The 13,042-nt window shown below is 33.1% G+C and overlaps 1 protein-coding gene across 1 annotated transcript; it reads right to left on the minus strand.

The window, feature by feature from the left end:
- Nucleotides 1-765: 765 nt before the first annotated feature.
- LOC128160006 (heat shock 70 kDa protein 12A-like) lies at nt 766-12,846 on the minus strand. Its single transcript, XM_052823243.1, has 6 exons — nt 12,691-12,846; nt 11,219-11,467; nt 3,721-3,885; nt 3,110-3,328; nt 2,630-2,780; nt 766-2,108 (listed from the first exon to the last, which is right to left on the minus strand). The coding sequence occupies exons 2-6, from the start codon at nt 11,417-11,419 to the stop codon at nt 1,036-1,038; spliced, it is 1,809 nt and encodes a 602-aa protein (XP_052679203.1). The 5' UTR covers nt 11,420-11,467; nt 12,691-12,846; the 3' UTR covers nt 766-1,035.
- Between the last annotated feature and the right edge of the window lie 196 nt (nt 12,847-13,042).

Here is a 13,042-nt window from a genome sequence, read left to right on the forward strand (position 1 = left end):
TCCTTTGCGATCTTTTCGCACTTTGTTGAATAATTCCAGTAATCCTAAATTATATAGAGGCTGTAACATCATTCATAAATATCGATGAACATTTGATGGATAGCAGAATGTGCAGATATCGTAAACAGTTTTTAAACACAGGACGTTCATATCGAAGAACTGTATTATATATATTCAGTCATCTTTATCTCTGCATGGAATAAATTTTAAAATAATAGTGTCCGAAGTGGTCCGATTAAAGTCTGAACCTTTTAATCCGATAACGACTTAATGGCCACACTGTTCACACCTGATGTGTAAATAGTTATGTAATACAGGTGTGAATTCCATACTAAATTAAATAATCTAAATCTTTCTTACCCTTTATTAATCCGATCAAAGACACTGAACCATTCATTCAACTAATAATAAGAAAACCTAAATGTAAATACCCATTTATTGTAATACTAGTAAACCATCTGCACTTGTCACATGGGTTGTTTTCTTTTTTGTTTTTGTTCAGCTTGGAAATATATTTCGAAAGGTCTTACTATACATGGAGATGCACTGAACGCGAAGTTCCTTTAAAGCTAATCTAAACCAATTAGCTTCCGTATTTAGATCGTTCTTTTTCTAAAACTGAGATCGCAATTTTAATATATAATATATATATGAATTTCAGAAAGTTAACGTTTGACCAATCATATAAATGTTTCAACTTCTGCGATGTCCTAAAAAAAACCCTTTTACGCGGAACTATTGGTCAATAATTTCTCAAAGAACACAGTAACGTCTTAATTTCGTTTTATTGGATTTTCTAGATAATTCTTTAACAAAACATATTCGATCTCTTTATTTTAGTAAATGGGTAATATACATGTATGTAAACTTTGTGACATTTAATATATAAAAATATGACAAATATATTAAATATTGTATGATAGATATTGTATGACACTGCAAACAATCAAATAGCAATTGAAAATTCAACGTTAAAAAAAAATATAATAAGCAATTGCTGTTATATACTTTTTCTATCAACCCTAACATACTAATCTACGCTAGCAAATCAAACGTCGTCTTGACAATCTCATCTCTGTTGTTAATGGCGTAGACATTCAATTCTGTATCGTTGTACTGTAGTCCGATTTTGATTTCTCGATTCGGAATCCCCAAGCCTTCTGTCATGTCAACAACAAGAGTTCCGAGCCTCAAACAGCCCGGGTCGTCCACAAACTTTGGACTTGGATTCTCCGTTTTGTAGATAACAACATCCAGTGTTGTAGAGTCTTTGTCCATGGTGAACGTCCTCATCGTACCTTTTTTATCTCGAGATAACTTTGCTCCAGCCCTAAGAAGGACCCAGAAATAGTCTTTACAAAACACCTCATCACCATCCCTGAATTTCTTGCTTTCTGGGTGCTTTGTTGGGTTAAACTGTACATGGGAGTCCATTCCATAGGTAAACCTACTTCGTCTCGAGTTGATGCTTGGTGTTATACCACGAGGCTTTGATTTTTCATATGTTGTGTGAATTTGAGACTGTCCGTACAATACTGCTCCTTCCAGAGTGGCGACTTCGGAGTTTTCTGGGCAGTAAAAGTTGGCGTTTTCCGGAAATACCTCTTTGAGACGGTCTTTAACTATATTTGGTACACTAAAGCCACCTACCAGTATAACATTGTTGATATCTTTCAGTTCTTCTGTTTTGAGCTTATTTTTAATGTGTCGGGATATTTCGTCAAGCGTACCATTAAAGAACCCCATCATATGTTTTGCAGGTATCTTTAACTTATCATGCTCTTTCACTGCCAAATCCATCGGGGTGTTTAGAGGAAAATCCTTGCCAAGATAATATGGCAATTTAATGACGACGAATTTGTTCTCTTGAACCATCCTAGCTTCAAAGGTCCTTTTCTTTTGTTCAAAAGCTCCCATTAGATCATAAAAATCTTCCGTATGAACCTTGCAAAACTCAGAAAACACAGGTTTTGTGAAGATTTCGCAGAGATACTCTTGGAATGCTATGTTGACATTCTCTCCTCCCCATGGCCCGCCATTGGCAGCGAACAGCTCGTCATAAGTGAAGTCGCGGCTCACCTCATGGGCCGTGATGTCAACCGTTCCACCTTTTTATAACAAACAGTACAATCTTGTATTTCAATAATTAAACAAGACCTTGGACTTTCAGTAGGATGTTACTATCTATTTCTTGCGTCAAAACAAGTTAAAAATGACGCGGTTTCAAGCGAAATTATGCACCGATCGCGTAGTCTTAGCGTAAAATCCAGACAAATCTTGTTGATTTCAGAGAGCTATGGCTGAATGGCCAGCAATGAAATAGACAGGCCTACGTCACAATGCTGTTTGACACAACAACCTAAAGTCCAATCTCTCAATTAAAAGGGTTCTACATACCCCACGCTCCAATATTACTTGACAATGCTTCGCGTAACGAATGATAGGGTATGCATTAAATACACAAAATAATGAAATGAATTAACAAAACCAATTTAATTCAGAAACATAAACTTAGTCTATGATACTAGTATTTTGGGACAAGCAGACAAACGGACATGAACTTTCCAAACACAAGTGAAACTTTTTTTTATAAAGACAGGAAATAAGAATGCTAACATAAAAGACGAACCTCCCATGTCCAGCAAGATGTACCGAGATCCGGGACCTACAATCCGCAGTGCTTGATTTTTGAGCGTATCTCTCAGTCCCTGGAGCAGAGTTCCACAATACAACGCGGCGCACTCCGGCTCCAGAGCTAAGATTATCTTCCTTATTCCAGCCTGTAGTATGTGTATGAATATTATTTTTATATAATTATACTTTAGTTATAAACTTGTTTACAATGTATAATATACTCATTCGAAACATGACGTGGAAGTTTGGTGGCTTAGTATAATGCTGTCAGTTACCGTACGATATAAATTAGCTAAGATGTACACTGAATGATTTGATTTTTATGGTCATTGAAACCTATTATTTATGATTTGAAAAAATAATCCCCAGAAAGTTCTTGAGATGAGCTTTTAGGACATTTCATACAACTATTTTTAAAAGAGGTTCAGTTAAGGACCGAATAAACTAAAGGTTACACGATCGAAGAGCTAACGACCTTCTCTGCTGCCTCCCTTATGAACTGCTTGGCCGAGTCGTCCCAAATGGCGGGAACAGTGATCACCCAGCGAATCCAATCATCCGGAACTCCTTTGGTGGCTTCTTCCAGTTGTTTGACAAATGCGCTTTTCAGGTGACTAAACATTAACGTAAACAGAGTGATCGCAGAAATTGTATTCCCTCGGCAGTCTTCAATTACAAGATCCCTCGTTGTTTTCTGTAAAAAAAATAATCAGGAAAATTTGACTCTTACTTTGCTTAAAAATTTAGATACAAATTAAGGTTGGACGGGAGTGGAAAGGAGAGGAGCGCTGTCCCTCTTTTTGACATTTTTTCTATTAGTTACTTGTACATAATAATAAATAAGTTAGAATGAATTGACCCCTCCAATTTTATTTTGACAGCATTAAAATCATAGGAATTTAAGATAACACAATTTAAAACCCTTAAAGACAAGGCTTTTGATATACTATAAGTACTTGAACGATTGTAGAAGTGAGTTCTTTTATTTTTATTCTATTTTCTTGTGGTAGGTCGGCCCTCGTTCAAAAACAATGCTACCCACCCGTAAGGTGCCAATTCCAGACCGGTATTTTACGTACAACATACCTTATCACTGGCATTGTACAGGGTCATCTTAAAGTTCTTGAACAATTTCCAATCTCTCTCTCCATTGCTGCACTTCTCGCCATAAGTGTCCTCAGCCGTTTTACCAAACGAGTGGAATGAATCGTCTGGAGTTAACAATATCGATGTCGGCACCTTTCCAAGTTGCTGTAACATATGTAATTTATTCGTATTATATTACTTTTATGAAACTTTATCAGAATGAAATGAGAACGTGTGTCTCATATGATTACTACACATTTCTTTTTAAACATCTTCAGAATTAAAGAAGAGGGGAAAATGATACATAGAAATACATGCAAATAGTAAACAATTTCAACTGACAAAAACCTCAAAAATAAAAAATGTGTTTTGTAAATGTGTATCATATGTAACCACATGAATATGCATTTGTAAAAGCTTTTCAGCAAAATATTTTGTGGAATATAGGGAAAAAAGGATGTCTTAGCTATCTTTAATATCATCGACCGGATTTGAGTGTGTTATGTGCTGATCACTTTAATCAGGTTTTATAAACATTACATGATTCTCAAAACAATAAATCTAGCAGGCATTATAAAATTCAAGCTGACTGGAATTCGACGTAATCATGTGGAATCTATTCCGGATATCTGGACAATATTTATCGATTCCGGGTAAAACACTAGTATCCCCCTGTGTCCGAACGAATGAATCAAAAGCATTGAGAACTATTGACGTAACACATCACATCTGTCGCGACCAAACACAGACGTGTATCTTGAGAGGTGAATTCCTAACATCTGACAGGTATGTAAAGATAATAATGTCAAATGTTAAAATAATTTTCAGTTGTCTTTATTTGTACTTTTTTCTATTTAATTGTAACACTTCACTTTCCTATAGTACATGAACTTCCTTTCTACTTCTGTCCTTAACACTTCATTTTATAACTTCTGTCTCCAAAACTAGTACCTCATTTAAATTCCTGGCGATGACACCCCATTTATATGTGTTTAACACTTCATTCCTATTTCTGTTATACATCACATTCCTTTGCCTGTTACACTTCATAACTATATCCGTTACTGTTCATTCATATGACCGTAATACTTCATTACTATGACTGTTACACTTCATTACTATGACTGTTACACTTCATTACTATGACTGTTACACTTCATTACTATGACTGTTACACTTCATTACTATGACTGTTACACTTCATTTCTATGACTGTTACACTTCATTACTATGACTGTTACACTTCATTACTATGACTGTTACACTTCATTACTATGACTGTTACACTTCATTACTATGACTGTTACACTTCATTACTATGACTGTTACACTTCATTACTATGACTGTTACACTTCATTACTATGACTGTTACACTTCATTACTATGACTGTAACACTTCATTTCTATGACTGTTATACTTCATTACTATGACTGTTACACTTCATTACTATGACTGTTACACTTCATAACTATGACTGTTACACTTCATTACTATGACTGTAACACTTCATTACTATGACTGTTACACTTCATTACTATGACTGTTACACTTCATTACTATGACTGTAACACTTCATAACTATGACTGTTACACTTCATTTCTATGACTGTTACACTTCATTACTATGACTGTTACACTTCATTACTATGACTGTTACACTTCATTACTATGACTGTTACACTTCATAACTATGACTGTAACACTTCATTACTATGACTGTAACACTTCATAACTATGATTGTTACACTTCATTACTATGACTGTAACACTTCATTACTATGACTGTTACACTTCATTACTATGACTGTAACACTTCATTACTATGACTGTAACACTTCATAACTATGACTGTTACACTTCATTTCTATGACTGTTACACTTCATTACTATGACTGTTACACTTCATTACTATGACTGTTACACTTCATTACTATGACTGTTACACTTCATAACTATGACTGTAACACTTCATTACTATGACTGTAACACTTCATAACTATGACTGTAACACTTCATTTCTATGACTGTGACACTTCATAACTATGTCTGTTACACTTCATTACTATGACTGTTACACTTCATTACTATGACTGTTATACTTCATTACTATGACTGTGACACTTCATTACTATGACTGTGACACTTCATTACTATGACTGTTACACTTCATTACTATGACTGTTACACTTCATAACTATGTCTGTTACACTTCATTACTATGACTGTTACACTTCATTACTATGACTGTTACAATTCATAACTATGTCTGTTACACTTCAAAACTATGTCTGTTACAATTCATAACTTTGTCTGTTACAATTCATAACTTTGTCTATTACACTTCATTTTTCTGTCTGTTACACTTCATAACTATGACTGTTACACTTCATTACTATGACTGTTACACTTCATTACTATGACTGTTACACTTCATAACTATGTCTGTTACACTTCATTACTATGACTGTAACACTTCATAACTATGACTGTAACACTTCATTTCTATGACTGTTACACTTCATTACTATGACTGTTACACTTCATTACTATGACTGTTACACTTCATTACTATGACTGTAACACTTCATAACTATGACTGTAACACTTCATTTCTATGACTGTAACACTTCATAACTATGACTGTAACACTTCATTACTATGTCTGTTACACTTCATTACTATGACTGTTATACTTCATTACTATGACTGTTACACTTCATTACTATGACTGTAACACTTCATTTCTATGACTGTTACACTTCATTACTATGACTGTTACACTTCATTACTATGACTGTTACACTTCATAACTATGTCTGTTACACTTCATTACTATGACTGTAACACTTCATTACTATGACTGTTACACTTCATTACTATGACTGTTACACTTCATTTCTATGACTGTTACACTTCATTACTATGACTGTTACACTTCATTACTATGACTGTTACACTTCATAACTATGTCTGTTACACTTCATTACTATGACCGTAACACTTCATAACTATGTCTGTTACACTTCATTACTATGACCGTAACACTTCATAACTATGACTGTAACACTTCATTTCTATGACTGTTACACTTCATTACTATGACTGTGACACTTCATTACTATGACTGTTATACTTCATTACTATGACTGTTACACTTCATTACTATGACTGTTACACTTCATTACTATGACTGTTACACTTCATTACTATATGACTGTTACACTTCATAACTATGTCTGTTACACTTCATTACTATGACCGTAACACTTCATAACTATGTCTGTTACACTTCATTACTATGACCGTAACACTTCATAACTATGACTGTAACACTTCATTTCTATGACTGTTACATTTCATTACTATGACTGTAACACTTCATTACTATGACTGTTACACTTCATAACTATGTCTGTTACACTTCATTACTATGACTGTTACACTTCATAACTATGTCTGTTACAATTCATAACTATGACTGTTACACTTCATAACTATGTCTGTTACACTCATCCCTATGACTGTTACACTTCATAACTATGTCTGTTACACTTCATTTTTCTGTCTGTTACACTTCATTTCTATGTCTGTTACACTTCATTACTATGACTGTTACACTTCATAACTATGTCTGTTACACTTCATTACTATGACTGTTATACTTCATTACTATGACTGTTACACTTCATTACTATGACTGTTACACTTCATTACTATGACTGTTACACTTCATTACTATGACTGTTACACTTCATAACTATGTCTGTTACACTTCATAATTAAGACTGTTACACTTCATAACTATGTCTGTTACACTTCATTTCTATGACTGTTACACTTCATTACTATGACTGTTACACTTCATTACTATGACTGTTATACTTCATTACTATGACTGTTACACTTCATTACTATGACTGTTACACTTCATTACTATGACTGTTACACTTCATAACTATGTCTGTTACACTTCATAATTAAGACTGTTACACTTCATAACTATGTCTGTTACAATTCATAACTATGTCTATTACACTTCATTTTTCTGTCTGTTACACTTCATAATTATGACTGTTACACTTCATTACTATGACTGTTACACTTCATTACTATGACTGTTACACTTCATAACTACGTCTGTTACACTTCATTACTATGACTGTAACACTTCATAACTATGACTGTAACACTTCATTTCTATGACTGTTACACTTCATTACTATGACTGTTACACTTCATAACTATGACTGTTATACTTCATTACTATGACTGTAACACTTCATTTCTCTGTCTGTAACACTTCATTTCTATGACTGTTACACTTTATTACTATGACTGTTACACTTCATTACTATGACTGTTACAATTCATAACTATGTCTGTTACACTTCATTACTATGACTGTAACACTTCATAACTATGACTGTAACACTTCATTACTATGACTGTTACACTTCATTTCTATGACTGTTACACTTCATTACTATGACTGTTACACTTCATTTCTATGACTGTTACACTTCATTACTATGACCGTAACACTTCATTACTATGACTGTAACACTTCATAACTATGACTGTAACACTTCATTACTATGACTGTTACACTTCATAACTATGTCTGTTACACTTCATTTTTCTGTCTGTTGCACTTCATTTCTCTGTCTGTTACACTTCATTTCTATGTCTGTTACACTTCATTACTTTGACTGTTACAATTCATAACGATGACTGTTACACTTCATAACTATGTCTGTTACACTCATCCCTGTGACTGTTACACTTCATTACTATGACTGTTACAATTCATTACTATGACTGTTACACTTCATAACTATGTCTGTTACACTTCATTTCTATGACTGTTACACTTCATTACTATGACTGTTACACTTCATTACTATGACTGTTACACTTCATTTCTATGTCTGTTACACTTCATTACTATGACTGTTACACTTCATTACTATGACTGTTACAATTCATAACTATGTCTGTTACAATTCATAACTATGTCTGTTACACTTCATTACTATGACTGTTACACTTCATTACTATGACTGTAACACTTCATTTCTATGACTGTTACACTTCATTACTATGACTGTTACACTTCATTACTATGACTGTTACACTTCATTTCTATGTCTGTTACACTTCATTACTATGACTGTTACACTTCATTACTATGACTGTTACAATTCATAACTATGTCTGTTACAATTCATAACTATGTCTGTTACACTTCATTTCTATGTCTGTTACACTTCATTTCTATGTCTGTTACACTTATTCCTATGTCTTTAAACTACTTTATTCCTATATCTGTTACACTTCATTCCATGGTCTGTTACACTTGATGACTATGCCTGTTACACTTATTCCTAGTCTTATTAAACTCAGTACATGTATGTTCATTTTTATAATGCTATTTTTTTCAAATTCATTTTTGTAAATTTAAAAAGATGATGCAAATAAATAGAATAATTAGTAATTACTTAATGCAGCTATGGTTAATAGCCAGCTAGATTAAAGTGTATTGTAGATTAATTGATTTTCCCAAACCACGGCTCAAAATAATTTGAGATATGACATTTTAAGTCTCAATATTTTTTATGTTTATTTCCCTGTAGAATAGGTATCCATTGATATCGCCATAAATCATAGACCCTACAATGATGCACCTATTTAAATGAAGGGGCCGTAAATCATTTAATGGGTCTTGAATATCACATAGCTCCATAGCTCCTATTTAAACAAACTACACACACCAATCAAGAATCCAACGCATGATAACATTTCAATGGACAGTAATTTACATTTAGGAGTATATTTCTCTAGAGTCAGTTGACTGGTTATTGCACAGGCCTGAAGCACGGGGGGGGGGGGGGGAGGGGATAGACATATTCCATAAAGAACAGAGGACATTATTGTTTCCAATTTTTAAATAAGTGAAATCCTTGACAAGTTTTCATATTTTCAATGGTATTCATTTCGCAATCTACAACCGCAAAATTGTTATCAATTATTCAGAGTGGCGTTATCCCTCCCTTTCCAGACATCTCATCTTTTCTATGAATTGGTCACATTGCAAAAAATTAAGTACTACCCCGCCTAAGAATCATGCAGAGCTCAATGTGTAACTGATTAATGACATATCATCGAATTTGATAATACTTCAGCAAAATGATGTTAAGCTTACTTGTAAACCTTTGTATCATTTCTGTATCAATATGCGTTTGTGAAAAATTATCACATTTCCAGAAAGACTATATAAATCATAGTAAAATAAGCTCATTTTAAAATAAAATATTTTCTATATCCATCCCAACTTTAACAAAATTACACAATAGTAGTATACATTGATTAAATCCTAGTTATTCCTATAAATTTCACAAGAGGCAAATCCTATATTTTATTGAGAATTCAACCATGGAAGTTCTATTGTTTTTTAAATGTTCAAAGGGAAGTTACTCTATACGTTATATCAAGAACATGAAGAAAGTACAGTTAAGGCAAATTGGGCCAATTAAAAGAATAATAAACACTTTTTTTATTCTTTGCAAGAATAATTTCTTTAAAATCAAAAATTTAAGCTTTAAAACTAAGAAATATTTTTACTCATATTCACTGCGAGACTGTTGTTACTTTCATTGTCAAAGTCAAAACATGAAAGAAAATGACAGACAACATTATATAAATAGTGCCTGTTTGGGAGGGTAACAGTTGAAATTGATACCCCGAGAAAACCACGCGAAGCGGAGGTTGACAATGGTTTTCGAGGGGTGTCAATTTCAACTGTTATCCTCAAAAACAGGCACTATTTATTTTGTTATACTGATTGTCTTAATTTTTAAGAAAATTTTACTGCTTTTATATAGGAATAACGTGAATTCTACAGCGAACCGTACGCGCATAATTTTCGCGCATGTAATATTTTTTAATGTTACCCGTTGCTAAGTGCGTTGCTAACGCTGAGGGTAATAGAACGGATTATGAACTGCGTCTTAACCAATCAGATTTCAGTATTTAACATGAAAGTATAACAACATAAAATGTTGATTATCTGTGTTTTCTAACATTAAGTGTGATAAATATCATCTTTATCCAAAGGATACAGGTGTTATTTCTTTAAAAAATTGCAACATACAGCACACTTAAAATCTGTAAAAGTTTCTAAATTCATAACAGTAATAGGCATTTAAGCACTCAAAATAGATGTTTCTATGGAACATGTGTATCCTAGTAGTATCTAAAACACAAATTGAAGCCAATGAAGGTTTATTGATGTTTACTGCAGATATCTTAATATGTTTATAAAGAAATTAACTGAATTTTGTATTTTGAATAAATCGCCTCCTGCATGATTTTAAGGCGGATTAGTACGTAACAGATTAATTAAAATAACAAAAGAATTTATTTAATCTGCTTATGAAGATTTTTGAAGAGTGTGCCTTTCAAAAACGATGCTATGTGCTTGTTCCATGCAGGCATACCTGGTTATTGTCAATTTTCATGCCGTAGATCCTCAGTGGGTCAGTCTCATAGCTGTCCCTCTGTGCGTAAGCATATCCCGTGTACGAGGTCCCAAAGTCAATGGCCACCACAAACAGGTCGCTGTTTTTCTCCCTGGGGGTCGCCTTTTCGTGTTGTTTTCCCTTATCCCTGGGTTTCTTTCTTTCACGTGTTTCATTCATGGTTGGTTATTTGACTTACCGACCTCGAATTACCCGTTTTGTGAAAACCTTGAAAACGGTAAAAATTCTTTTTGTCAATTCAAATCTTGGGATCTCTATGATTAGATTTGAGCTACATTAAACGTTAATATTTCTTTTTTTTCAATTCATTGACAAAAAATGACTATTTTGAACACTTGTCTATAAGTATTTTGTCCATTAGGGGGAAGTCTTATTAGGAGTCTGACTTATCAAACAACAAAAGTACATTTTAAAAAAAAATCATTTTTTTTTTTAATTTGCTACGAGTCAAATTTTCTCCTTTTTTTCTCGCTATTGTTCAAAACGTAAAAATAGAACAAATTTAACAAGACCTTGGACTTTCGGCTGGACGTAGCTATCTATATCTTGCGTCAAAACAAGTTAGAAATGACCCGGTTTCAAGCGAAATATGCACAAATTGCGTAGTCTTTGCTCAAAAGCCAGACAAATCTGGTTGATTTCAAAGAGCCATGGCTGAGTGGCCAGCAATGAAATAGACAGGTCTACGTCACAGTGCTGTTTGACACAGCTTGCCAAAGTCCAAGCTCTTGTTAAAATGGTTCTAAGTAATTGGTTTTTAATGTACTGTTTTGGTGGATATGTGGCCCACTGTAGGAAAGTATCAACTTACAAATTGCAAGTTGACATAAATATCTGATAAATCTACTTATAAATCTGATGAGCCTACATAATTATCTGACAGGTTTTGGTAGATCTACGTCTCCATAGTAAAAAGAAACAAGTATTTTGAATTTATACTATAGATGGCACATACATGATTAGCTACATCAATTTTTGTCCAAACGTTAGGGGAAAGATAATGGTCAGACCTTACTAAAAAAAGATGAATTTAGGTATTTTTTTTTTCAATAGCCACCAACAATTACATTATAGTTATATATATTGTCAGTTCGCTGGTTGAAAATTTCATTCATATACTTAAACAACTAAATCAATAAAAGTATATCATATTCAGTGAATAATGAAATCATCTCTTAGATCCTCGTTATAAAGAAATCACCACATATTTACATATTTACTAGATTAAGATCAATCGTTCCATTATTGTTAATGAGACAGATACATACATGTACCTACATACTGAACTTAATAGATATTTACGTATTTACAAGTTTATGTCGTAGGTTAACTTTCATAGTTAGAATGAACTTCAATCAATAAAAGTATACCATATTCAATTTATAATTAAATCATCTCTTCGATTCCTTCCAAATATCCATATTACTTACGTGTGTCTTTGACATTTCCGCTAACATCTAATTTTGAAATCACCACATATTTACAAAACTACATTTGTAATTGACATTTGATGCAACAAATTCCGTGAAATTTTACTTCCTTCTTTGGTATTAGTGCAAGTTGTTTCTTGTTTTGAACTGTATTTTGAAGCGAACCTCCATTTAACGATATACTGATTATTTACTGCAAGCTGGACCTTTAAACTTTAAAACCCATTTATTGATCAATTGTTTTCGAATACCCGTATACACGTTCATCCACATATCTACATCAGTGTATGGTGATCATTTATTCTTTTTTTCTATACTTCTGGAAAATTTGTAGTATATATAAAATAATTGA

Source organism: Crassostrea angulata, chromosome 8 (assembly GCF_025612915.1).
Source record: "Crassostrea angulata isolate pt1a10 chromosome 8, ASM2561291v2, whole genome shotgun sequence".
In the NCBI taxonomy this organism is placed as follows: Eukaryota; Metazoa; Mollusca; class Bivalvia; order Ostreida; family Ostreidae; genus Magallana; species Magallana angulata.